General features: G+C 40.7%; 1 protein-coding gene across 1 annotated transcript; it reads left to right on the top strand.

Moving 5' to 3' along the window:
- Positions 1 to 825: 825 nt before the first annotated feature.
- On the top strand, positions 826 to 27,287 carry SUPV3L1 (Suv3 like RNA helicase). The gene is made up of 15 exons (XM_028109737.2): positions 826 to 1,144; positions 7,579 to 7,656; positions 8,057 to 8,164; positions 8,992 to 9,106; positions 10,475 to 10,643; positions 12,194 to 12,305; positions 15,086 to 15,163; positions 16,468 to 16,559; positions 17,762 to 17,942; positions 18,782 to 18,875; positions 19,998 to 20,217; positions 21,832 to 21,912; positions 22,299 to 22,475; positions 26,006 to 26,154; positions 26,812 to 27,287. The coding sequence occupies exons 1-15, from the start codon at positions 865 to 867 to the stop codon at positions 27,245 to 27,247; spliced, it is 2,370 nt and encodes a 789-aa protein (XP_027965538.1). The 5' UTR covers positions 826 to 864; the 3' UTR covers positions 27,248 to 27,287.

Below are 27,287 nucleotides of genomic sequence, written 5' to 3'. Positions count from 1 at the left end.
TTACCTATTACATGACACGTCCTTTCAAGTTGCAAGATATTAATGTTTTAGATATAATGAGAGAGATGTGGAAAATATAACAGCGTATTTTGAATTAACATGTTGCAAGCTCCTATGACAGTATTCAACTTATGCAAATGAAACTACACTTGGCTGGGATACAGAGGACTTATTTTTGCTACGCGGTTGTGACATCTCAGCTGCTTGGATGATGTACACAAACTGCTCACGTTAAAGAACAAGTACTTACACAAGCGTCACACAGGGGGTTTACCTAAGAACTTGCAGAAAAAAATTCCTTAGCTACGTTCTGAAGGCCAGATCAAGTTATGTTCTCTAACGCTACTCTAACAGAAAACGGGAGTTAATAATCCAATAAACTTGAGAAACGCTCTTTAGAGAGTCAGCTAGCCACGCTGGTGCCCACAACAGACAAACGCGCGCGTCTGTCCCCCAGCCTTAACCGGCGCCGCTGACCGCGCTGCCCACGTGCTTCTGAGCTCGCGCGCACCTACCACGCTAGCTCGCGACACGTGACACAACTCGCAGGCCCCCGCCCCATCTAGTGACATCTCCGACAGTGCCTGATTAGTTTCTTATCTTTAGAGAAAGCTGGTCCAATCAGTAATGAAAAAGAGAAAGAGAACCAGAACTTATATTTTCTGGTTTTTATTTCTAAGCTTTTCCTCTTCTTTATGAGCAATCTCACGACACTACCCTTTTTTTTTTGATCGGGCGTTATCCTGGGCAGCTCCCCTGCTCGGTCTGGGGCTTTCTGAACAGTAGGCGCTGGCGGGACGCGTCATTGTCTACCGCCAAGTCCCAGGCCGCTGCAGCCAGCCTCCTTTAGGGCTTGTGGCCTCGATGTCCTTCCCCCGGTGTGTCCTGTTGTGGGCTCGGCTCCCGGCGGGGCGCTGGGCTGGCCACCGGGCAGCTGTCTGCTCTGTCCTTCGCGCCCGCGGTGAACCCCTGCCTGGGGCTCTGGGGCGTGTGTCTACCGTTGCCTTGGCCTCCTCCTCCTCTTCGGCCTCAGGAGGTCCTAAAGCCCCGAACACGTCCTTGTTCGTGCCTCTGACTGTGAAACCGCAGGGCCCCAGCGCGGATGGCGACGTCGGGGCCGAGCTAACCCGCCCTCTGGATAAGAGTGAGTGCGGGAGCTAGTGAGGGCTGCGGGGTCGATGCGTGGCCGCGAGGACGCTGCACCCTGTTCCCCTGGAGACCCGTGGTCCCCTCGAGCGCTGTCATCGTGCCTGTCAGTGTCTGCCTGTCGCGCTGGTTTGTGAGCCCCTCAAGGCTTGGGACTGCGTTTTACTGAGTCTTTTAATATGCCGCCCCAGAAGTGGTCTTTTCCCTTTCACTGCGCTCCTCTCGGAATGGTATAAACCATCATATAAGTAATATCGTCTCTCATGGTTCATCTCCCCGTCCAATTTCCCCTCTTTCATTCTTCCCCTTCTGCTTTTTTTTTTTTTTAACATATATTGTATTATTTGCCAAAAACTTATTTGTATGTCTACTATATGCCAAACACTGTTGTAGTCACACAGTAGTGCTGAATATCTACCTATCTATATTTCTAGGTTGATTATAATGAATTTAGCCATGTGAATATGGATTGACGGCGAGTAGAGAGATGGTGCATATTTGTGATAGTCACGCAGCACTTAAGTTACCGGTCTGATTTACAATTTACTTACCTTTTGTCCATTTCCTAGCTGGTAACATGAGCATAATATTTTCTCTGCCTACATCTCTGGATTGTGAAAATCATCAGAACATGTTAGGAAAAGCACTTTGAAAAATGTAAAGGGATGAACAAATGTAAACTAACATTATTTGTACTAAACACATTTGCCATTTGAGAAATGGAATTAAAAGTTGGGTTGTCGGGGCGCCTGGCTGGCTCAGTCGGTTAAGCATCTGCCTTCGGCTCGGGTCATAATCCCAGGGTCCTAGGATTGAGCCCCGCATTGGGCTCTCTGCTTGGTGGGCAGCCTGCTTCTCCTCCGTCTGTGTGCCACTCTGCCTACTTGTGCGCACGCTCTCTCTCTGTCAAATTAAAAAAAAAAACAAAACAACAAAACAATAAAAGTTGGGTTGACACCCTGCAGTAAGAATCTGATACATGGAAACTGGGAATACTATTCCCCTAGAAGCCCAAATAATCTACCCTACCTATAAATCTAGGTTGATGTGAGGATTTAATAAAATAACGTATTTTTAGGTTAGTGTATCAACAAGGGCTTTTTTCCTTTAGGCTATAATAGCTGGTGTAAAATTCCTTATACATGTTTCTACTTAGAATCAGCTGGTTCCACCAGAATAGTATTTTTAAGAACTTTGGGCACTACTATGAATTTTTAAGTGTTTGGAAGTTCTAGCAATGAAGTACAATTACCTTTGATGGCAGAGTAGCCCTCCTCTTTCTGGGAAAGGTGACTAGGCTGGAAGCTTTGGGCAGTCTCAAGTGGAGCAGCAAAGGAGGACAGTAGTAGCATCCAGACATTGAGATCAGCTACGTGAGCCCTGGCTGACCACGGGTGGCAGATGTACCAGCAGAGCATGATCTTCTTTTGATTTTTGTTTTTTAAAGATTTTATTTATTTACTTATTTGACAGAGAGAGACACAGCGAGAGAGGGAACACAAGCAGGGGGAGGAACACAAGAGGGAGAAGCATGCTTCCCGCTGAGCAGGGAGCCTGATGAGGGACTCGATCCCAGGACCCTGGGATCATGACCTGAGCTGAAGGCAGACGCTTAACCACTGAGCCACCCAGGCGCCCCTCCTTTTGATTTTTGATTAATCACTGGCTTGTTTACAGGAGGTGGCAGCAAAAAAATAATATTCTTGGTGGATTTTATTAGCAGTTGTCACTCCCAGGGAGAGTATCAGATTAATTGAGGCAGGTTGTGTGGTAGTTTCCTTATAGATTCTAGTAGTGGAAGATGGGTAGATGCACATTGGAACTTGAATTTGTAGAGCTGTTGCAAGAGGGTTGAAGCCCCTCGCCTCCCTATTAGTAGAGTGAACTGGAGTCAGAGTTTGGGGGAAGCTTGTCAAAACTTGGACTGATTTGTTCTGGCATACCACTTGATGAAGTAGGGAATTCGGGTATAATGCTAAGGGGGTCAAGATTATGGGGACAGTCCCTGTATAGACGTTAGGTGACACTTTTCTGTTCAGAGCACATCTAGCTTTCTGGATGAGAATCATGGTTGCAGGAGGGACCTTATGAAGGAGCAGAGGCTTAATAAAATTGTAATTTAATGCAGGATATCAGGCACAGACACGTTTGGAGATGTAGAGGATAGCTGAGGCTCCTCCGTCTCAGTGCCGATGTCACACCTGTCACCTGAGAGCGAGGCAGAAGGGTCTGAGGCATTTGGTCTGATGCCCCTGTCTGCTGCAGTAGTTACCCTTGGAGCAAATCTAGGGTTTTTCATTCCCTTTGTGATGTTATGAAAGGTTCAGCATGTTCTACATCTGAAACTTATTTTATACTGTATGTTGCCTAACTGGAATTTAAATAAAAACTTGGAAAGGAAAAATAAAGGTTCAGCATGAGTTCTGGCCACTACTAGAACAATGTTCCCGCACATCATAGTCAATGACAATGGTAGTGATACTAGTTGTAATAGTAGAGGGAAAGGAGCTAAATGCCACCGATAAGGAATGATGCTGCTTTTCCTTTATGGATCCTAGAGATTTTCTTACCTATTCTGATCACTTCTCTCCACCTGCATTTCCACTGTGGCTTTGGCCTTTCCAGCTCTGTTACGAAGAGAGGTTGAGTTGTGTACTTTTCCATCTGCTTCTCCAGCCCTCGAGTGAGCTGTAGCTTTGGTGTCCTGAAGTGGGATTCTCTTTAATGATGGATGCTTACAGTGAAACGAGAGAATTAAAATATTGCTAATGGCTGCTTTGTTCTTCATCGCGACGTAGGTGGAGTAAGGTGGACTGTTACTTTGTGTAACACTCAGGTGAGGTAGATTCACATTTTAGAAGTCCTGATGGACTATCTTGAACATTTTGTTTTTTCTTCAAAAGAAAATGTAACCATTTAAAAGGATGCAGCTGGCTTAGAGTTTATAGTGGGCCTCTTAATTTTAGCAAATGTAGCTGAGTCCCACTTTAGCCATATTAAATCCCAGGCTCCCAGGCTCCCGTTGCAGGAGGCTGGAAGAAAGCTGTATGTTACCTGGTGAAAGTTGTAGTGACTGAGTCATTTCTACTGTGGCTGAAATCCAGAGGGTGTCTCCTTTAATCACTGTTAATTTAATTTAATTTTATTTTTTAAATTTTTTTTAAAGATTTTATTTATTTATTTATTTGAGAGAGAGAGAGAGAGAGAGAGAGCACATGAGGGGGGTGGTTAGAGGGAGAAGCAGACTCCCTGCTGAGCAGGGAGCCCAATGTGGACTAAAGATTTTATTTATTTGAGAGAGAGAATGAGAGAGAGCATGAGAGGGGAGAGGGTCAGAGGGAGAAGCAGACTCCCTACTGAGCGGGGAGGCCGATGCGGGACTCCAGGATCATGACCTGAGCTGAAGGCAGTCACTTAACCAACTGAGCCACCCAGGCGCCCGTAATCACTGTTAATTTTAATGAGAAGTAATTGTGATAAAAAATCAGGTCATTCTGTTAAGAATAGTGAAACTTTTACAGCTTAATTTTTTTAAAAAAGATTCTATTTATTTATTTGACAGAGAGAGACACAGCGAGAGAGGGAACACAAGCAGGGGCAGTGGGAGAGGGAGAAGCAGGCTTCCCGCGGACCAGGGAGCCCGATGTGGGGCTCGATCCCAGGACCCTGGGATCCTGATCTGAGCCGAAGGCAGATGCTTAACTGACTGAGCCACCCAGGCGCCCCTAAAGCTTAATTTTTATGAAAAGCAAAACTTATGTTTTCATATACTTTTGTAGTAAATTAAAAAATATTTAGTGGTATTTCCATTAATTTTTTTTGCAGTTTTCTTTTAAAAAATTGGTAGTGGATTTGGAGCATGCTTTTAGATAAAGTGTTGATACAGAGATTTTTGTGTAGGTAATATTCTTTTTTTTTTTTTACAACAGCTTTAAAAAGTAACATATATGCCATAAAATTCATCCATTTAAAGTGTAATGGTATGTTTGCAGGGTTGTACGACTACCACCATAATCTTAATTTTAGAACATTTTCATGACCCCCAAAAGAAATCCCATACCTAGTAGTAGTCACTCTACATTCCCCTATCCCCACTTCCCTTCACCCAGCCCATGGCAACCACTAATTCACATTATGATATTTCATATAAATAATATCACACAGTGGGCGCCTGGGTGGCTCAGTTGGTTGAGCGACTGCCTTCGGCTCAGGTCATGATCCTGGAGTCCCGGGATCGAGTCCCACATCGGGCTCCCTGCTCAGCGGGGAGTCTGCTTCTCCCTCTGACCCTCTTCCCTCTTGTGCTTTCTATCTGTCATTCTCTCTCTCAAATAAATAAAATCTTTAAAAAAAAATAATATCACACAGGATATGGTCTTTCTTGACTAGCATCTTTCACTTAGCACAGGAAACCTTATGCTTGAGTATCCTTGAGTATCTTGATTCTTGCGTAACACTGGAGTGTTAGTTATGGAAAATGGGTTAATTCTTTTTTCTATTTTTTATTTTTAAAAATTCATTAATTATTTTATTATTGTTTTATTTTTTATTTTTTTCTTAAAAATTTTTTAATTGTTATGTTAATCACCATACATGACATCATTAGTTTGTGATGTAGTGTTCCATGATTCATTGTTTGTGTATAACACCCAGTGCTCCATGCAGAACATGCCCTTTTAATACCCATCACCAGGCTAACCCATCCCCCCACCTCCCTCCTCTCTAGAACCCTCAGTTTGTTTCTCAGAGTCCATCGTCTCTCATGGTTCGTCTCTCCCTCCGATTCCCCCCCTTCATTCTTCCCCTCCTGCTCTCTTCTTCTTTTTTTTTTTTCATTAACATATATTGCATTATTTGTTTCAGAGGTACAGATCTGTGATTCAACAGTCTTGCATGATTCACAGCGCTCACCATAGCACATACCCTCCCCAATGTCTATCACCCAGCCACCCCATCCCTCCCACCCCCCACCACTCCAGCAACTCTCAGTTTGTTCCCTGAGATTAAGAATTCCTCATATCAGTGAGGTCATATGATACATGTCTTTCTCTGATTGACTTATTTCACTCAGCATAACACCCTCCAGTCCCATCCACGTCGTTGCAAATGGCGAGATCTCATTCCTTTTGATGGCTGCCTAATATTGAAAATGGGTTAATTCTAAACAAATGTGAGGTCTTCAGTTTGTATGGAGTCTATAGTTCTGCAGAACTTCCCCAAGCAGTTGTATGTGCTTTTTTCCAGTCTTTTATTTGTAACTGATTTTTCCACTATTGATGGAAAGAGATGATCGCCCCCACTGGGTTCAAAGTCACAGATACCCAGAAATATCAGGATAGCTGCCGGTGATAAGTGATATACATGTAGGTATCTCACATTTCATTGCGGGCAAATCTAGTGCCTAAGCCACTGATTTTAAAATTCCTCATTATGCAAAACAAATTTTTATTAGTGGGATGCTTTATTCAGGCTTAATTTCTTCATTAAGTATTGTGTGTATTGTCATTGCATGAAAATGCGGTTGGTACTTGTGCAGGAGGTAAAAATACAGGCCACTTGGCCTTTCTGTGTTTCTTGGGCCAAGACTATCCTCCATTTTGGCCTGTCTTCCCAGAAATACAGTGTGTGTGGCTGGATCAGTAGAACTTTTATCCCTGGAATAATGCACTGGTATTTAATATGTACAATGTTAATACAATTGCAGCTTGATTGATTCAGATATTTTCACTTATGAAATTATTGATTCATACTGGCATGTTGCTTCGGCAGACATCTGACTCATCCTCCCCTCCATCACCCTTGAAATATACAGTCTTCTCAGCCTTGCTTGAGTACTTACAGTGACAAGGAGCTGGCACTTTTTTGAGGCAGCCCCTTTCCACTGTTCTGTTAGAAGTTCTTGTATAAATTCCACTGAAATCTGCATCCCTCACTTCCCACTGACTGTAGTTATGCCATCTAGAACAAAATAAGTGTAGTCTGTTCTTAAAATCATCATCTTCAAACTAAAGATCATCCCTGACCTCTTTAGTCATTTGAGTGAAAGCATGGCGATCTGGTCCTTGCAGTACTGGTTTTCTTTCTAGATACCTTTTAACTGTTCACTATTAGATGTTTAGAAAGGTTGTAAGTAAATGAAACAGAATATGGTCATGTGAGAGTGGCCTGATGGAGGCTAAGGGCAATGTCTAATCCTCTGGCACCTTGCTTATTCCTCTGCAGTATAACAGGAATATTCTATTATTTGAATTTATAATTTTTCTAGACACTCTGTTGCACTATTAAACCATAAAGAGCACGTGATCAACTAAAACCTTTAAATACTTGAAACACTGAGTAAGCTGTTGCCTTGAGTGTTATGAATTCAAGTTTCTTTGTTCTTTGGGCATTTCTCCATCTAGAAATCCAATGTTAAGCACATCTTTCTTTCAGATGAAGTAAAGAAGATCTTAGACAAGTTTTACAAGAGGAAAGAAATTCAGAAACTGGGTGCTGATTATGGACTCGATGGTAAGGCTAATAGCATTTCCATTAGAGATATTTTATTACTTCATAGATTACAGCTTTGTCATTCTTGTGTGAGACCGCGTGTGCCCAGGAAACAAGTACATACGTGTTGTCTGGAGGATGTCCCTGACCTTCGCTTCTGTCTTGACAGGAGTTTGGCAAGATGCACCCGGTGAGCCGGACACACAGCAAAGGAATTGTGTGTTAATTTTTCCTTCATGTGGTGCTAGGATTTAGTGATATTTATTAGGCCAGATCATAATAAACCAGCTGTAGGGCCCCCCTCTGCCCCCAAAGACAGAGGACACTTTGATGAGTTAGTTGTAATGTGTATATGTACCTTTTAAATGAGAAATGAAATGAAAACTAAGCCTTACCTATTTTGGTTTTGTGTTTCCCACAGCTCGTCTCTTCCATCAAGCTTTCGTCAGCTTTAGAAATTATATCATGCAGTCTCATTCTCTGGATGTGGACATTCACATTATTTTGAATGATATTTGCTTCAGTGCCGGTAAGTGTTTAGAGATTTTAAAAAATCTCTTTTAAAATGTGTTGAGCATATTTTGTATTTCTTCCCATGCTTCATGTCTATTTCTCTGTTCAGAGCTTGTTTGTTATAGAGTGGGGCCTATTCACACCGTCTGTAAATAATGGTATGCTTTCATAGGAGGCCTTCTAGGTCATTTTGCTTCTACAGTGGATCCTTGAGCTAGTCATCAAATCCACCATATATCTTAGACTGGAGGAAGACTGGGGTCTTGATCTATCACCTTCTGCTCTCCACTATGTGTTATGTATGGGCCATAGTGAAGTGAACTCTCACAGAAGATAGAATCAGCATGTGGCGGATTCCATTTGTTTCTGCCACTGACTTTTTTTCTCCCTCATGTCAGGACAGAGTTTTTGCGAGAAAAGAAAAAATGTAAGAACATCACTGTTGTGTTCCCATCGGCAGTTTGGCTTTGGTTATATTTTCTATATGTAAAGTGTTTGTACCTGCATTTCTCTTCAGTAACCATAGGTCTTCTTGCTAATGTATATTTCCAGGTTCTTTAATTTAACTTTCACCAATGCTGATCTTCACCTGTTTTTATCAGAAGAGTAGAACATGGTGGTTGACAGCCAATTTGCTATTTTCCTAGAAAATGTAAGTGAAATTAAAAAGAAAACATAAGACAGAGCAGGATCTGAGAAAAGGATAGAGTTCCTTGCTCCAGAATTTTTCTTTTTATCCTGGCAATCTCCGCTTGACTACCTTGCTAAGAAGGAAAGTTTCACTAAGTCTGGTTATGGATAACATGTAGATTGCACCTGTTAATGCAGTGTTGTATTTTTCAGCTCATGTGGATGATTTATTTCCATTTTTCTTGAGACACGCGAAACAGATATTTCCTGTGTTGGAATGTAAGGATGACCTTCGTAAAATCAGTGACTTGAGGATACCACCGAACTGGTTAGTTTCTTTGCTTGTGGATTTGATATTAGTTTCTAATCTTGGGAGATTAGTGATCATTACATTTTTTTATTGGAGGCTGGATGATAAATCATAAGGAGTCTAGGAGTTGTTTCCCCTAGAAAAACAGGCAGTTAATTCTGGTGTCTGCCCTTGATTCTGATCAAGCTAGGTAGTAGGTTTTACTAGGACAAATTAGAGTAGCCCTTACGTTAGGGTGTCGGCCTTACAATTAAAGTATGGCCTTTCTAGTGTCAGCCAAATGCCTGGGTGTTAATGAGCTCTCTCACCACTATCGCCATTGTGGCTGGAGCACCCAACATCTAGGGCTTTCCTCTTTCTGCTAAAACCCTTAGCAAGCTGCTTTCTGCTAGACCCTGCACATGTGCAGCCCAGCCCTTGGCCAGGGACCCAAGGGAAGTCTCACATAGACTTCAAGGCACCTCCTCCACTGAACCCTTTCTTGTCTTCCACACTATGCCCTTTAAATCCCACCTGCTTTAGCATCTCTGACTTTGATCTCTACTGCTCAGCTCATTGGGACTGTCATACTTTGTTTGGGTTCCACCTCCCTGTGCTCTACTGGAGTGCAGTAGGACTCATCTCAAGTGTTCCTTTGTTTCAGGGCTGTAGTCCTACACTGCCTGTTCTTTATGTCCTCAAGCAGCTGTGGCATGTATTTTGTCCAGTTTTGTACTTGTTTGTGGTGGGAGGGCAAGTCCCGTACCATTCCTCATGGCTGGAGACAGAAGACTCAGTCATTATATTATATATGTTAAAATTCAGAAACCTAGGAATATTTACTTATAGGGTCATGTATTTAGAGGTGTGGAAATGATGTCAACATATCTGTGGAGCTGATAGCATTTTAAACTTACTGTAAGTAACTCTTGAAGAGAAGGGACTTGTACAATGGCAAAAATACCCAAGAAATTAATTTGCATTTAGATTTTTCTGTCCTCTAGTTAGTAAATGCCAATCTTGGAAAACAGTATTTTTTAATTTTTTTTATTTATTTGGCAGAGAGAGAGTGCAAGAGCAAGTGAGCACAAGCAGGGGGAGTGGCAGGTAGAGGGAAAGGGAGAAGCAGGCTCCCCACTGAGCAGAGAGCCCGACGTGGGGCTCGATCCCAGGATCCTGGGATCATGACCTGATCCAAAGGCAGAAGCTTAACTGACCAAGCTACCCAGGTGCCCCAAAAATCATTATTTTACTGTGGATCTGAAACTCATTTTATTTAGTTTCCCAAAAGATCCTGTCAAGTGAATATTAACAGGATGTTTCATTGGAATAATTTTCAGTTGATACCTTTGCCAGGATGGATTTTCAGGTTAATGGGAATAAGCTGTTTACCTACTTATGTTTTAGGTACCCAGAAGCCAGAGCCATACGGCGGAAGATAATATTCCATTCAGGCCCCACAAACAGTGGAAAGACTTATCATGCAATCCAGAAATACTTGTCAGCAAAATCTGGAGTGTATTGTGGCCCTTTAAAATTACTGGCACATGAGATCTTCGAAAAGAGTAATGCTGCTGTCAGTATATTACCAAATATTTGCTCTTTTTCTTGTTAATTTGGGAGGGCTGGGCAGGGTGAAGGTCGAAGGTGGGAAAGGGCATATGTAGTAATTTACCACTAATAAAAGTTGCTATAGTTCATTGTACTTTGTAAGATGTACGATTATTTTATGTACAACTGGCAAAGAAAAAGAAGCTGCCAACTGAACTCTGACCTGCCATTAGGCTACCTCCTGATTTCAGAGATACTAAAATGTGAAAAGTGTATTGGAATGAATGAAATACAGTATCACAGAATATTTCACCAATACAGAGAAATGCAGAGAATTACATGCAAATAACTTGAGTCCACTACCCAGCTCCCATCGGATTCTAACATTTCGCCATACTTCTTGTTTTATTTATTTTTTTAAGAAATAAACTATTGATAAAGTTGAAACTCCCTCCGAGGCCCTCCTTTGCTTCCTCAGAGTTAACCTACTCTGTTATGGTATTTAACTTACCTTTTTTTTCAATTAGACCTCTGATGCTATGAACTAGAACTAATGATAAAGACTGAAGCCACTTGTTTAGACCTGTAAAGGACTGAACGCCCTGTCGTCTGAGGCATTGTTTCACTAAACGGGCCACGTTCTGGTTCATTGTCTTATTATGACTTTATAATGTGAGATGAACAGGTTTGGGAAGATAATTTGCATTCTCTATTTTTTGTTCTGGATGACTTGTGTAATTTGACATACATCCTGCCTCCTTATCCATAAATAAAAAAGAAAGTATTTCCTCAGAACAAAGACTTTCTTTGACATAACCATATGGTATTTCTCGAAAGCAGGGTATTTAATATTGATAGAATACTATTACTTAATCCACAATCTATATTTAAATTGCCAGTTGTCGATAACACCACCACCACTCTCTTCCAACCCCTTAGGATTCTGTCCAGAGTCTCAACACTCTATTTTGTTATCATGTCTCTAGTTTCCATTAATATGGGACAATTCCTCAGGAACCTTCTTTTATCTTTCATAACTTTAACATTTGGAAAACTACCGGTCATTTGTGTTGTAAACTGTCACTCAGTTTGGATATATCAGATGTTTCTTCATGATGAGTTCAGGCCTCTAGGGAGACTAGCCTGGATTGCCTGTACTTTCCCAGATTTAGCACCTGAAGCCCTTCGTCCTGAGGAGCCCCTCAGTCCTGGGTAAACTGTTACACCATACTATTAATGCTGCTCCTTCTCAAGGAATTCTATTAGGAGGTCTTTACGTTCTTAGATATTATTTATAATATTCTTCTTGAATATAGAAATCCATGTTCATTTTATTTTACTAAACCAAAATAGTACAGAAACATACAAAGTTAAAAAGCGAAACCGCTACAATTTCTCATGTTTGTGTTACGTGAGAATTTTGAGATGTTTCCAAGTTTGTGTAGGTTATGTAAGCGAGCCACTTTTATTTTTCATAAATTTGATGGTAATGGCGAAAATACTCAAACATCCAAAACTTCTTTTTCTGTCATTTTAAAGGTGGTGATAACTCCAGATTTCTTTTTGTCATCCTAGGGTGTTCCATGTGACTTGGTAACAGGGGAAGAGCGTGTGACCATAGAGCCAGATGGGAAACAGGCTGCCCATGTTGCTTGTACAGTTGAGATGTGCAGTGTTACAACTCCTTGTATGTACATGCCATTTAAAACACTATGGTTTAGTAATTTTTTTATTTGAAAATACAGATGAACAGATGAAATGTGTTTTTATTGTAAAAAAAATATTTAATTGAGATGAGTAGGACAACAGATACCCACTGCTCACCACCGCTGATAAATGCCAAACTCTATGGTGTTTGCTTTTCAATGTTGCTTTCCCTTTCTCTCTCCAAGGATCTAAAATGTTAACAAGTATGATATTTCCTTTGTACCACTCCCCGATTCAATTCCTCTTTTGATCCAACTGCTATCAAGTATTTGGTATATATCTTTCCTGTCTTTTTTCATATCACTGATACGTATAAAATAAATAAATAAAATTTATTTATTTTAAGAATTTTTTTTTAAAGATTTGTTTATTTGAGAGAGAGAGTGTGTGTGAGCAGGGGGAGGGAGAGGGAAAACAGACTCCCCACTGAGCACGGACCCTGAGATCATGACCTGAGCCAAAATCAAGAGTCAGATGCTTAACCAACTGAGCCACGCAGGTGCCCCAAGAATTTTTTTAAAGTTTATTTATTATGGGGCATCTGGGTGGCTCAGTCAGTTAAGTGCCTCCCTTCAGCTCAGGGTCCTGGAGTAGAGCCCATGTTGGGTTCCCTGCTCAGCGGGGAATCTGCTTCTCCTCCACCCCTGCCTTGTGCTCTCTCTTGCTCTCTTTAACGTAAATAAATAAAATCTTAAAAAAAAAAAAATGAAGTTTATTTACACTCAACGTGGGGCTCAAACTCCCAACCCCAAGATCAAGAGTCGTGGCTCTTCCAACTGAGCCAGCCAGGTGCCCCTAGATTGTGTATTTTAAAAACATTGACGTGATTACCATATTGTATTGTTCCACAACTTGCTTTTTATTCTGTACAACATGTTTTTAGATCTAGTCTTGTTTTACGTGTATCATATCGCATGTTTATCATATATATCATAAATACATATATCAAGTTTATTCATTTAAACTTACAACTAAAATTCCATCTTATGACTAAAATTCATTCCCTCCCCTACTAAAGAATATTTAGGTTGTTTAAGTTTTTTACTAATGGGTGCCTGGGTGGCTCAAGTCCGTTAAGTGCCTGTCTTCGGCTTGGGTCATGATCTTGGAGTCCTGGGATTGAGCCCCGTGTCCCGGCTCCCTGCTCAGCAGGGAGCCTGCTTCTCCCTCTCCCTCTGCCCTCCTGCTCGTTTTCTCTCTCTCTCTCAAATGAATAAATCAAATCTTAAAAAAAAATAAAGTTTTTCACTATTATATGTAACACTTCAGTGAACTTCTCTTTAAGTAGTTTTGACAATATTTTAAATAAAAATTAATTTCTTCTTACCAGTAAGCAATCATATCTTCATTATAGAAAATATAAAAATAAATGCAAAGAGAAGAAAATCTACAACCTCTCAATTCTACCCATCTAGAATCAACAGGTGTTAACCGTGTGGTGTGTATTTTCCAGATTTCTTCTGTGTTTGTGTTGTGTATGCATATACTTATGTGTGCATTGTGGGTATGTATAGTTAAATAGGTATTATATATTATGTACTTCAGTTAGCTTTTTTCATTTTAATTTTTCTGAGTAAATGGATAGTTTTTAAAAGATGAGTTTATTACAAAAGTAATACATTGTAAAAATTTAGATAGCACAGAAGTTTATAAATCAAAATTCCCTCTTCTGTCCCCTTTTTTCTAATCTTGTTTGTATGTACCCAATTGCAATAAGTGATTTTTAATCTGACGGTTTTTCAGTATAAAGTGTGCTTGCTTTTGTTTCCTAAATGTTGTTGTGGGCATATTAATTTTTTTTAAATGTGCTTTTCTCAACTCCTTGGTATTTGAGGAAGAAAATTAAAATATAATTTATATGACTTAATAAAATAATATGGTCAAAAGCATTTTGGCATTAGAAAATAAAATGAGGTACTAATTTTTGCCATAGTGATGAGCCTAAAACCCCTAAGAATGAGCTGGAGCTCAGGAATGACTCTTGCTCTTCCACTTTCTCCTCCTGGCATCTGTCTGGGTTCCTGTGATAGAGAACCTTCCTTTATAGCAAGGCTGTCTGTCTCCTCCTTGTTCCTGGAAGTATAGATACTTTCTCTTTTTTACTACCCTGTGGGTGTGTTCTTTTTTTTTTTTTTTTTTTAAAGGTTTATGTGTTTACTTTAGAGAGCGTGTGCATGCATGCACAAGCACGGGGAGGGGCAGAGGGAGAGGGAGAGAGAGAATCTGAAGCAGACTACCCGCTGAGTGTGGAGCCCTATGCAGGGCTTGATTCCATGACCCCGAGATCATGACCCTGAGCTGAAATCCAGAGTCGGACACTCAACCGACAGAGCTCCCCAGGCGCCCCTGGGTGTGTTAGTTCTTATTAAGCAGAGTCTCCAGGCTGCCTCTGAGATTGCAGAGAACAGGACAAAAGGACCTACTACATGCTAGATGGCCTGGGTTTGAATGTCATGTTTTTCGATCTTAACACTTATTAACTGCACATGCTGTGTAACCTTGGGCCAGTGACTTAACTTCTCTGGGCCTTAGTTAATTCTTCTGTAAAATAGCCATGATACTTATTGTATAGGCTTGTTGTCAGGATTAAATGAGATATAATTGTAAATAAAGCACTTAGAACAAACCTGCCAGAAAAGAAGTGCTTAGTGAGTGACGATGGTGATGATGGCGGTGACGAAAGCTTGAGTTGTGGTGCTATAATTTGTTCATGACACTATTTAAGTAGATTGTATTGCTCACGATAACCTCTTATTGTAGATGAAGTGGCCGTGATTGATGAAATTCAGATGATCAAAGATCCAGCCAGAGGATGGGCCTGGACCAGAGCACTTCTAGGTTGGTGGCCTGAATGCTAAGACCTGTGCTTTGTGACATCTGCACGGAGATGCATTTCTCTGCTTCACATTGCCAAATAGAGTCATTAGGATCCTCTCTTTTTGACACAAATCAAACAAAAAAGTCAGCCTAGTGTGAGTTCTTATTTCCTAAATATTATTTTAATAATGGAAAGTCCAGTTTTCTTACTATAAAGTTAGCTTAACCAGTTAATTAAAGTTAAAATGTTCAAATCTTGCCATCTTTACACAACCAGGATTAACATTTTGGTGTTTTCATGCCAATCTTTTTTTCCTTGGAAATACGGTGTTTTGTGAATTATTTTGTATCTTGCTTTTTTTTTTCAGTTTTCTTGTTTCATAGACTTTTTTTCACACCACATATTAATACTGCATATTCTTCACTGAAGAGCTGCACTATTTTTTTTCCACAGAGTTGAACATTTTTTCCTGTTACTGATAGTGCTACAGTAAAAATTTTTGTGGCCATAGCTTTTCATTTATTTATTTAGTTATTTCTTTAGGATAGGCGCCTGGAATTGGAGTTTCTGAGATCTGTGGACATGAATGAACATTTCCATTGCTTGATATTGGAGTGGATTTTTTTTTTTTTTTTTTTTTTTAGAATTTATTTGTTTATTTGACAGAGAGATAGAGAGCACAAGTAGGCAGAGCGGCAGGCAGAGGGAGAGGGAGAAGCAGACTCCCCGCGGAGCAGGGAGCCCGATGTGGGGCTCGATCCCAGGACCCTGAGATCATGACCTGAGCCGAAGGCAGACGCTTAACCGACTGAGGGATTTTTTGATCAGCGTGTTGTAGGGCAGGTGTTTTCAAATTTAAAAACAAATAGCTGAACTCCTTCAAACAAAGTGTATACATTAAAGTCTGCGTTTTAAAATAGATGACAGTGGATCTGCTCAGTGGTAAGGAGCTTGGAGTTTCATTTACCCTCCAGCCCTCAGCCTCTGCGGCACCTTAGTGATTCCGTGGAGCCTAATTTGAAAAATTCAAGTATGAGATTCAGTGCTAACCATCAGAATGCGAGGTTCTAGTCCTGGCTGGTTTCACCCTCTAATAGACTCAAAACCTTGGCCAAAGCAGTTTAAAAACTCTGAGATTCATAAAAATAGAATCTTTGCCCACCAGAATGTTGTAAATTTGAGGTTTGCATCAAAGAGATAATATTGATGAAAACGCTTGGTAAAGTTGTAAAGCAATAGGTAAGCAAACTTAAAGTATTTTTGCTATATAAGGTATTACATGTCTAATTTCATATCTTTAAAAAACTGATTTTGCATTTAACAGGACTCTGTGCTGAAGAAGTCCATTTGTGTGGAGAATCTGCGGCTATTGACCTGGTTACTGAGCTTATGTACACGACTGGGGAGGAAGTAGAGGTACTAGATTATAGGCTTTGTCTCAAGCTACGCTATTGGCGTAGCAAATAGCCTAGAGTACCCCAGCATTGGCTTCGTAGGTCCCACGTAGTGGCAAAATCAGAACTTAACTAAAAAGAACGCTTCATTTTCTCAGTTGACTAGATCATACATACTTGGTTGAATATCATGATCCGAAATCCTGGCAGAATGGCCATCATACCCTAAGCCTTCCAAAAGTACAGGAGACTTTTCATCTTTTCTTGACAAAATCTTTTGGAGTTTGAGCAGATCTCTTTAGAATTAACTAAGTCAGGAATGTTCGAAGTTTGAGGCTTAGCAAAAGTTCATGGTTTTCTGAGCCTTAGATGTCCGGTATTAGGACCTTTGATATACATCTAATTGCTAGAGATAGTTCGTATCCCTTTCTGAAATTCACAGGATAGAAAGTAACTGGTTTCCTTTTAATCCTACGTTTTGTTTTGTTTTTTACTATAGTTCTTGAGTAAGATGAAGACATGTTTAAAAATGGGCCCATTAGTTTTGTGTTCAGCTTTCAGGGAGAGGCTGGAATTGTAGTGGAAGAAATTCTGGGTTTCTAGGCTTTGCTTTTATTAGCTTTTCATTCTTAGGCAAATCACAGAAGGCCAGAACGGAACGAATCCTTATCAGACCTGATCTTTTCTATGGGCTCTATTTTACTTTTTCATAAAATGGAACTAATAGTTAATAAGCATTCTGAAGTTACCAAGTTGCCATGAAAATTGAATATATATGAAAGTGCTTTGAAAATTTGTGAAATGCTGTATGACATTTTATGGATTTAGAAATACCAATGAGAACTGATGGTAACATTTATAATAAGAAAATAAATGTTTTTCTGTATTTTCCTTTGAAAAATGTTGGAACTTGTCAGTTACTTTTTTTGTTAAGATTTTATTTTTTTATTTTATTTAGGGACAACACAAGCTGGGAGGAGGGACAGAGGATGAGGGAAAAGCAGACACCACCCCCCCACCCCCCACATTCCCCGTTGAGCAGGGAGCCTGATGCAGGGCTCGATCCCAGCATCCTGGGATCATGACCTGAGCCAAAGGCAGATGCTTAACTGAGCCACCCAGGGGCCCCAGTTTTTAAGCTACGTTTCATTGCAAGTTTTTCACTTAGTTATTAGTCATAAGAAGTTAAATGTGTTATTTTACAATATCATGTCTTTATTGTAGGTTCGAAAGTATAAGAGGCTTACCCCCATTTCCGTGCTGGATCATGCATTAGAATCATTAGACAACCTTCGGCCTGGGGACTGCATTGTCTGTTTTAGCAAGAATGATATTTATTCTGTGAGTCGACAGATTGAAATTCGGGGATTGGAGTCAGCTGTTATATATGGCAGTCTCCCACCTGGTAATTATTGGCTTTCATCGTGACAAGGATATGAAGTCTCTTATTTTTGCCATTTATGTCGAGCCGTGTATAGAAAATGCAGTAAAAGATATTGAATTAACTTGCTTGATACACTAATAATTTATTGTGGGTCGTATAAAATAAATTTCTCTGGTTCATCTTGGTAGGGATAGAAGTTTTTAAATTCATAGTTCTTGCTGCTATGTTGGACTGTATTTTAAATGTTGAGTTGATGATTTTCTTAAAGAAAGTCATTAAAGGGGCACCTGGGTGTGTCAGTCAGTTAGGCATCTGGCACTTGATTTTGGCTCAGGTCATGATCTCAGGGTTGTGAGATCGAGCCCCATGGTGGGCTCTGTGCTGGGCGTGGAGCCTGCTTAGGATTCTTTCTCTTCCTCTCCTTCTGCCCCTCCTGGCTCTCTCTCTCTAAAAACAAAACAAAACAAAAATATTAAAATGTGAAATATGAGCTTGGTAATTGTGTTGAAGTTGTAGTCCTGAAATCTCTCTCTCTCTCTCTTTTTTTTCCTAGAGAGAGAGAGAGAGAGAGCGAGTGTGAGTGGGGTGGGGGGAGCAGAGGGAGAGGGAGAGAGAGAATCCCAAGCAGGCTCTAAGCTCAGCGTGGAGCCCAATGCGGGCTCGATCCCAGGACCCTGAGATCATGACCTGAGTTGAAATCAAGAGTTGGACGCTTAACCGACTGAGCCACCCAGGGACCCAGAAACAATAAGAGTTTTATTGATAAAAATGGAGAGTAAGAGGTGAAGGGTTCCAAGATATACTTGGTGTGATGTGGCAGATTGAGAATGCTGAACTAACATAAACTCTTCTTATTTTAGGGACCAAACTTGCTCAAGCAAAAAAGTTTAATGATCCTGATGATCCATGCAAAATCCTGGTTGCTACAGATGCAATTGGCATGGGACTTAATTTGTAAGTAATTTGTTTTTAATAATCATGGATATTCAATGGGTTTGATGGCAGTTAAATATTTTCTAATTGGCAATAGAATGGCCAAACATTTAGGTTTAGGAGAATCTGAGATTTATCTTGTTTACATCTCTTGAGGGAATAAAAAGAAAATAGCACACAGCACTAGGAGTTTTGAGTGATACTCCCTACCACTAACCTGTTATGTTATTCTACTGTATTTTCAGTTCCTCAGCAAGTGTGTGAGTGCCCATTTTGAATGTGGGACTATCCATTAGGTTTTATGTCTAAATATTCCTCTCTGGGTAATCAAGGCATAAATAATAATTTATGAATTAAAGAACTATTCAAAGCTGTTAATAGCAGCCAACTTTTGTTTTTGTTCTGTTTTTTTGTTAGACCATGTGAGAGGGGAGGGGTAGAGGGAGAAGGAGAGAGACTCTCACTCAGACTCCCTGCTGAGCACAGAGCTCTCCACGGGGCTCGATCTCACAACCCTGAGATCATGACCTGAGGTGAAATCAGGAGTCTGACACTTAACCCACTGAGCCACCCAGGGATAGCAGCCAACTTTTAAAAGCAGTCTGAGAGCACTTTATGTGGTTTATTTGTTTAAAAAAAAAAAAAAAGTTTATTTTCAGGGTGCCTGGGTGGCTCAGTCGGTTGTGTCTGACTCTTGATTTCAACTCAGGTCATGATCTCAGGGTCTTGGGATTGAGCCCTGAGTCAGGCTCTGTACTCAGAATGGAGTCTGCTTGGCCCTCTCCCTCTGCTCCTCCCCCTGCTCGTGCTCTTGCTCTCTCTTAAATAAATAAATAAATAAATAGAATCTTAAAAAGGAAAGTTATTTTCTGTACCTTATTGAAGGATAATTTACGTACTCCACAGTTTACCCCTTGTAAATGTACAACTTAATGATTTTTAGTAAATTTACTCATTTGTTAAAAACTAACTAATGGGAAGAAAAAGAATTACTAACAAACCTCTTTTCCTTATTTTGTAAACAGTGGACAAGATTGTAAGCAGGCCTAAACTAGAATTGCAGTGAGCATTTCTACAATGACCCAAAATGATGGAGAGTTTTTTATTCAGCAGTCTGAGCGAGTACTTTTATTTCTATTTCAGGAGCATAAGAAGAATTATATTTTACTCCCTTATAAAACCCACTGTCAATGAAAAGGGAGAGAAAGAAATAGAACCAATTACCACCTCTCAGGCCTTGCAGATTGCTGGCAGAGCTGGTAGGTTCAGTTCAAAATATAAAGAAGGAGAAGTGACAACAATGAATCGAGAAGACCTCAGTTTATTGAAGGAAATTTTGAATAGGCATGTGGAGCCTATAAAGGTAAGGTGTACCGTGTTAATTACTTCTCTGTGGAGGACAGTCATTCCTTTCTTCACCTATCTTCTAGACTCTTCTGACACCTGGAAACAGAAATAAGCAAAAGAAAGTTTTGTGCCATGAAAGTCATGTTAAGAAAGCTCTGCTTTACTGCTTTGGAGTGGCATAGGGACCCCTTCATCAGAGAATGGTGTGCAAGTGAAAGATCCAGATGGAACAAGTTTAATGAACCTGATTTTCCTTTAGTTCTTCCTGTAGTCTAGCGATGGGTGGGGTGGGGGTATATTTGCTTCAGGTGGACACACAGCTATGTCAGCAGACCGAAAAACTATGAGAAGCTTGAATGTAGAAGAAACCCTTGAGTGTGGGGCAAAAACAGTACTAAGCAATACAGCTTTGAGCCAGTAAGGACAAGATTCAATTTTGGTTAGTGCAGTTAATGAGGCAGCAGCGTATGTATTTTAAACAAACTGTTACAATTTAAGTTGCTTGGAAAATTCACTTATAAATTAATGTGGCTCTTCACATTTTTCAGTGGCTCTGGTGAAGGGGAATAGAAATGAGATGATGCAAGGAAGCATTCCTGGAGGAAAGCTGTGGTTGAACTAATTTCTGCAGCTTTTGTTAAAAGTGCAGTTGATGATGACACACTCCCACTTTTCTCCTGTGCGCCTGATTTCCTGTGCTCATACTCCTTCTCCCTCCTGTGATTCATCTCTTCTTTCCTCCATTCATCCTTTGCTCTTTTTCTTTCCCATTCCCTTTCTCTCTGCATATCCTTACCTGTAGGCATTTATTAATACTGGAATACAGTTGAAGAGATCACTGGCCTCCAGTTTAGACATTCTTTCCTGTATTTGTCTGTCAGTTTTATTGCCTTGGCTAAAGCAGTTGGGTTTTCCTTGTTCATTTTTGTTCAGTGAAGATAATTGAGACCCTGGAACGCAGTTTTGGTACTCTTATCAGATCATCATAGATTTTAGGAGTATAACTAAGATGTATTCGAAAGAATGACTAATTACTCAGTTGGGTATAATTGGTTAGTTTTACTAAATCATCTCATCAGCTTTCTTAATTGGTAATAAATGGGAAAGTGATGTTGCTTTTTTCTTTTTTACTCAAATTCTTGTCATTTAACTCATTTGGCGAGAGCTTAGCCTAATATAGGACTTTATTTTGAAATAACTTAAGAAAAGTTGTCCTTTAAAAAGAAGAAAACTTGGGACGCCTGGGTGGCTCAGTCATTAAGTGTCTGTCTTCGGCTCAGGTCATGATCCCAGGGTCCTGGGATCGAGCCCCGCATCGGGGGTCCCTGTTCAGCGGGGAGCCTGCTTCTCCCTCTCCCAGCTCCTCCTTCTACTTCTGTTCCCTCTCTTGCTGTCTCTCTCTATCAAATAAATAACATCTTGGGGGGATGGGTTAGCCTGGTGATGGGTATTAAAGAGGGCACATTCTGCGTGGAGCACTGGGTGTTATGCACAAACAATGAATCATGGAACACTACATCAAAAACTAATGATGTAATGTATGGTGATTAACATAACAATAAAAAATTATTTAAAAAATAACATCTTAAAAAATAGAAGAAAACTTACAGTTGTTTTTTTTTTACTAAAGGCAGCCGGTCTTCATCCAACTGCTGAGCAGATTGAAATGTTTGCCTACCATCTCCCTGATACAACACTTTCTAATCTCATTGTAAGTAAGAAGTCACTTTTTAAATCTCTTCTAAAATCTAAAATTTCTTTTCTAAAAATGTTGATATGTCAGACAATTATTAATTAATAACCTCCTGGGCATCAGTGGATAGTCTGTTTTTGTGACATTGCTACTTGTGAAGTTTATCTTGAAAGTGAAAAAAATGTTCTCTGAAAATCTTCTGGGCCTTTTGTCCTGAGGAATTTTCTGAGTATTTCAGGTTGGGGAGGCTATGGGGGAGGTCTTTTAGCTTGGGAAGGCAGTGAATTAAGCAGGCCTTTCTAGAAGACTGTTACAGATTTAAAGAGATTGTCCTTTGTAGACTTGAGTTCTTTATTCATGCCCGCTTAGGCAGTCCAGTAATTTATTTCCCCCCCTCCCCCCAGGATATTTTTGTAGATTTTTCACAAGTTGATGGGCAGTATTTTGTCTGCAACATGGATGATTTTAAATTTTCTGCAGAGTTGATCCAACATATTCCATTAAGTCTACGAGTGAGGTATGTTTTCTGCACAGCTCCTATCAACAAGAAGCAGCCCTTTGTCTGTTCTTCACTGTTACAGGTGAGCCTTTGTCTTTATATTTTGAGTTGTTTCAAGTCCGTGCATTTCCCCAAACAATATTTTGTTATTCAGATTAAAACAGTTGGAGAGTATCTTTCTTTCTTTCTTTCTTTTTTTTTGAAGATCTTATTTATTTGAGAGAGAGAGAGAGAGAGAGACCATGAAGGGGGTGAGGGTCAGAGGGAGAAGCAGGCTCCCTGCTGAGCAGGGAGTCTGATGCAGGACTCGATCCTGGCACACTGGGAACATGACCTGGGCTGAAGGCAGTCACTTAACCGTTAACTGAGCCACCCAGGTGCCCTTGGAGAGTATCTTTTGATATGGGATACTGTATAAGAAGTTAAATATAAAGTGGCTCTTTTTTTCTTACAGGCAATTTTTTGGGATAATGGGGAACTGTTCCTTTGTATTTGGGTTTATATGGTAGCCTTTGTGAAGAAGCTAAAAGAAAAACAACTGTAATTTTTTTTCGAGGGGGTTCTTTGCCTAATGATACACTTCTTTTTTTTTAATTTCTTTTTTTTTGGGGGTCTGCTTTTTAATATTTGTTTGTTTATTTATTTATTTTAAGTAGACTCCATGCCCAACGTGGGATGTGAACTCACAGCCCTGAGATCAAGAGTCACATGCTCTGGGACGTCTGGGTGGCTCTGTTGGTTGGATACCTGCCTTTGGCTCGGGTCACGGCCCCAGGGTCCTGGGATTGAGTCCCATATTGGGCTCCTTGCTCAGTGGGGAACTTGCTTCTCCTTCTGCCTGCCGCTCCCCCGCTTGTGTGCATGCTCTTGTGTGCTCGCTCGCTCTCTCTTTCTGACAAATAAATAAAATCTTTAAAAAAAAAGTCACATGCTCTACCAATTGAGCCAACCAGGCGCTCCGATACACTTCTTTCTTAATGGCATTGGTTAATAGTTTTTGGAAGGAGAAGGGGAGTAGGGGTTAGCTGTGGCAATGGTATTCGGTTTTCCTAATTATAAGGCACCGAACCAGGGGTTGCTGTCTTCTATGAGTTTGGTGCCAAGCTTCCAGCCCCCCCTTTTTTTTTTCATTCATTTGCATAGGGATGCAAACCTCTGCCTTCTGAGGAGCACAGGATGCACCCAGACAAGGGGGGCAGGGAAGGGCAGTGGAAGCTAAACTTCCAGCCCCCTGCCATGTCCTCTTACCTTGTAGCGCCCTTGCCTCTCCCCCGTTGCCTCTGCCTGGAGTTCCATCCCACTAAACCCCACAGGCCTCCTCTTTGAGCCCTCCCCGGACTTAAAGAGTCTCACCACTGTCTTCTCTCTGGAACTCAGCATTCTGCGAACTAGCTGTGTTCCTACCAACTCTGTTTCTAGGTTATGTTCTAAATTACTTTGAAATCACATAAATAATACATAAATGCTTTCTCGCTGCACAAATTAAAACACTCCAGATAGGTTAAATTGGGTTACCACCCCCAATCCCAGTCTTTGACAGTGCTGTAGTTAACAGTTTGTGTCATTGCAGACCTCTTCCGTTGTGCTTGCCTACATATGTGTACATACAGAAATTGTAGTTTTGTTGTGTGGGTGTGTTTTCCCATAAATGTTATGATGAATTATTCTGCAACTTGCCTTTTTCTTTTCCCGTTAATATGTCTTAGAGGTATTGCACGTCCAGGTATTTACCTAGAAGATACGTTTCTTAGAGCTGACATTTATGGGAGAGTTAGTTAGCATAAGATTGAAGTTTATGGAACAAAGTCTCAAATGGTATAAACTGACCTGGATGGAGCGTGAATTCATGGCCCCGACCCCATTTATACCATCCTTCAAACAGCTATTCTAATGAAGCAGCATTTTACTAAGGAGTAAGAAGTCTGGAACGGTACAGGCCAACAGCTGCTTATATGTTCTGTTGTTGGTTAGCATGTGAAATTTAGAGATTTTTTTTTTTTTTCAAATATTTTATTTATTTATTTAATTGACAGAGAGAGAGAGAGACAGTGAGAGAGGGAACACAAGCAGGGGGAGTGGGAGAGGGAGAAGCAGGCTTCCCTCGGAGCAGGGAGCCCGATGCGGGGCTCGATCCCAGCACCCTGGGATCATGACCTGAGCCGAAGGCAGACGCTTAATGAACTGAGCCACCCAGGCGCCCTTCCTTTTTTCTTGATCACCATTATTACTGAACTATAAAAGAACTCAATGCCATTGATGGCCTCTGATGCCCCCCGGGATAGTTGTTTGGAATCAGTGTTCTGGGGAGCTCCTTTAGGGCTGGCTGCTGGATGGAGGTATCTGATAGGCGTCTCTCCCTTCTCTTCTCTGGGCAGCTCCATACTTAGCTCTTTTACATACTGGGTTTCCATAGTTTGTGGCCACAAATATTAAAGCCACTGTCTTTGTAAGAGAAATTGAGTTTGGCTTTCCTGCTTTAGCAGGTTAGTATGGTCAGATTTCCATCCTTCATGGCTATCCTGTTTGGCATTTATTAAGCTTAGCAGAATGCACAACTGAATTTAATAAAATCATAACATTTTTGTCTAAGATTTTATTTATTTATTTGACAGAGAATGAGAGCACAGGCAGGTGGAACGGCAGGCAGAGGGAGGGGGAGAAGCAGGCTCCCCGCTAAGCAGAAAGCCCGACATGGGACTCGATCCCAGGACTCTGGGATCATGACCTGAGCCAAAGGCAGACGCTTAATCGACTGAGCCACCCAGGCGCCCCAAATCATAACATTATTTAACCACAATTGTTCTAAAACTGCCTTGACTCTCTGAAGTATTGACCTTGCTTAGGTTAAACATTTAGAGAGAATTTTCCCTAATCAGGAAATGAACCATTTGAAATCAGCTTATTCTTGAAGCTAAAGATTTTAAACTCTTGCTCTAGAGGTCTCATATGGTTGTGGTCTGATGCATAATCCTGCCTAGCATTGTTGGGGAGTGGGAGAAGCCTGGTTTTCCAAGCACATTCTCCAACAGTGTCCTCTGGTTCCAGAAGGAGGTGTGGTGGTCTTATGGTACTGATGAGGAAACTGAAGCATAGAGTGGTGGCTTGGCCAAAACAATACAGCCGAGTGAAGAGGCGGAGTCTCTTTACCAGTTTGATTGACTCATATGCAACCTTGCACCAAGCCACCCCAAAGGGTTTCTTTATGATAAGAGAGGACATTAACAAGATATAGCTCATATTTGTAGTTATAGGACTATTGCATGAAGGGATAGAAATGAGAGTCTTTGATGTCTATCCAGAACTTAGAACATTAATATTCATAAAAGTTAACAGACTTAGGCTCTGGAAAGTTCGTTCTTGTACAACTTCTGATGCACGTATTATTGCCCTGGTTTTGGAAAATGAAGAAAACCCCCTCCCCCTTTTTTTCCTTAAAAGTATCTTTATAAATATTACATGTTCTAAAAAAATATAGAAAAGTATAAAGAATGAAAGATACCAGCCTGCTTATTGAAACATAACCACAGTTAATGTTTTGTTGTGTTTTCTTTTTCTAATTGCAGACGTAAGTGAATTTTGATTCTTTTACCAAATTCTTTTCTTCTCTTTCAGTTTGCCAGGCAGTATAGCAGGAATGAACCACTGACATTCTCATGGTTACGCAGATATATTAAATGGCCAATACTTCCACCTAAGAATATTAAAGACCTCATGGATCTAGAAGCTGTCCATGATGTCTTGGATCTTTACCTGTGGCTAAGGTATCAAATTTTTCCTTTATGTACTCTCATTTTTCTAAGTAATAGAGGAAATCAAAGATTTTATGAATATGGTCTTTTGCTCTTAAGCTAGAAACATTTTTGCAGGGTGTTGTTCTATGTTATATTTTTTGTCCATTTTGGCTGTTGAGCCTTGTTTATACCCATTCTAAAAATGACTGAGGGACTTATGATTCTAGTTAAGATAGGTAGGTGAGAAGGTTTACTAGATCCTTGCTATACAAAGGGTGGTCCCTGGACCCAAAGCATTGGCATCACCCGGGAGCTTGTTAGAACTAGAGAATATCAGGCCCACCCCAGACTTAATCAAACTGCATTTCAGCAAAATATCCAGGTGATTCACTTGTATATTAATATTTGAAGGGTACTGTGCTAAGTCAGTGATTTTCAAAGGTTGGGCATGTCCCACTGGGGGAGCATATCGGAATCACTTAAGATATGTGTGATGACCTACCCTCATAATGACAATATTCCTCAGGTGTGCTGGTGCTGAAATAAAGGTTGAGCAAACGCACTGGACCGAGTTTGCAACAGCAGAGTATTTGGGATCAATCAGTGTCAAGATGGAGTTATGTCAGTGAGATAAGTCCAATACTGTGAGAAGAGCTGTTGTTATAACATAATATGTCTCTTTCCCAGCTACCGGTTTATGGATATGTTTCCAGATGCCAGCCTTATTCGAGACCTCCAGAAAGAACTAGATGGCATTATCCAAGACGGTGTACACAACATCACCAAACTGATTAAAATTTCAGAGGCACATAAGCTGTTGAATTTGGAGAGCTTGTCAGCAGAGAACCAGTCACGATTGTCGGGAACTGTAAAGGGCCAAGCTAGAAGGGTGCGTGGCACCAAAACGTTAGGGAGTAAAGCTGCTGAGCCACCCAGCCCCAATGCGGGAGAGAAATCCCTTGCTTCCAGATTGGTGCAGCAAGGCCTCCTCACTGCAGATGTGCTGAAACAGCTAGAAAAAGAGTGGTTGACACAACAAATGGAGCATGGCAAAGACAGAACAGAGCCTGGGACTCACTCAAAAGGGACAAGAAGGAAGAAGAAGGAACCTGATTCAGATTAGTTTTATTTTTATTTTTGCAAATAAAAGTATTTTAAAACCC

The sequence above is a fragment of the Eumetopias jubatus genome, unplaced genomic scaffold (genome assembly GCF_037043125.1).
Source record: "Eumetopias jubatus isolate StellerSeaLion01/CBP00866 unplaced genomic scaffold, mEumJub1_p1.0 scaffold_17, whole genome shotgun sequence".
Classification (NCBI taxonomy): Eukaryota; Metazoa; Chordata; class Mammalia; order Carnivora; family Otariidae; genus Eumetopias; species Eumetopias jubatus.
This window is presented reverse-complemented; position numbering and strand designations above follow the sequence as displayed.

Bases quoted from the DNA above. Each gene is read 5' to 3' on its own strand.
- SUPV3L1 (XM_028109737.2), top strand. From the start codon at position 865: ATGTCCTTCCCCCGGTGTGTCCTGTTGTGGGCTCGGCTCCCGGCGGGG. The intron at 16,560-17,761 runs GTACTAGATTAT...TCTTTATTGTAG, and splicing joins CGACTGGGGAGGAAGTAGAG to GTTCGAAAGTATAAGAGGCT. The intron at 20,218-21,831 runs GTAAGGTGTACC...TTTTTACTAAAG, and splicing joins GGCATGTGGAGCCTATAAAG to GCAGCCGGTCTTCATCCAAC.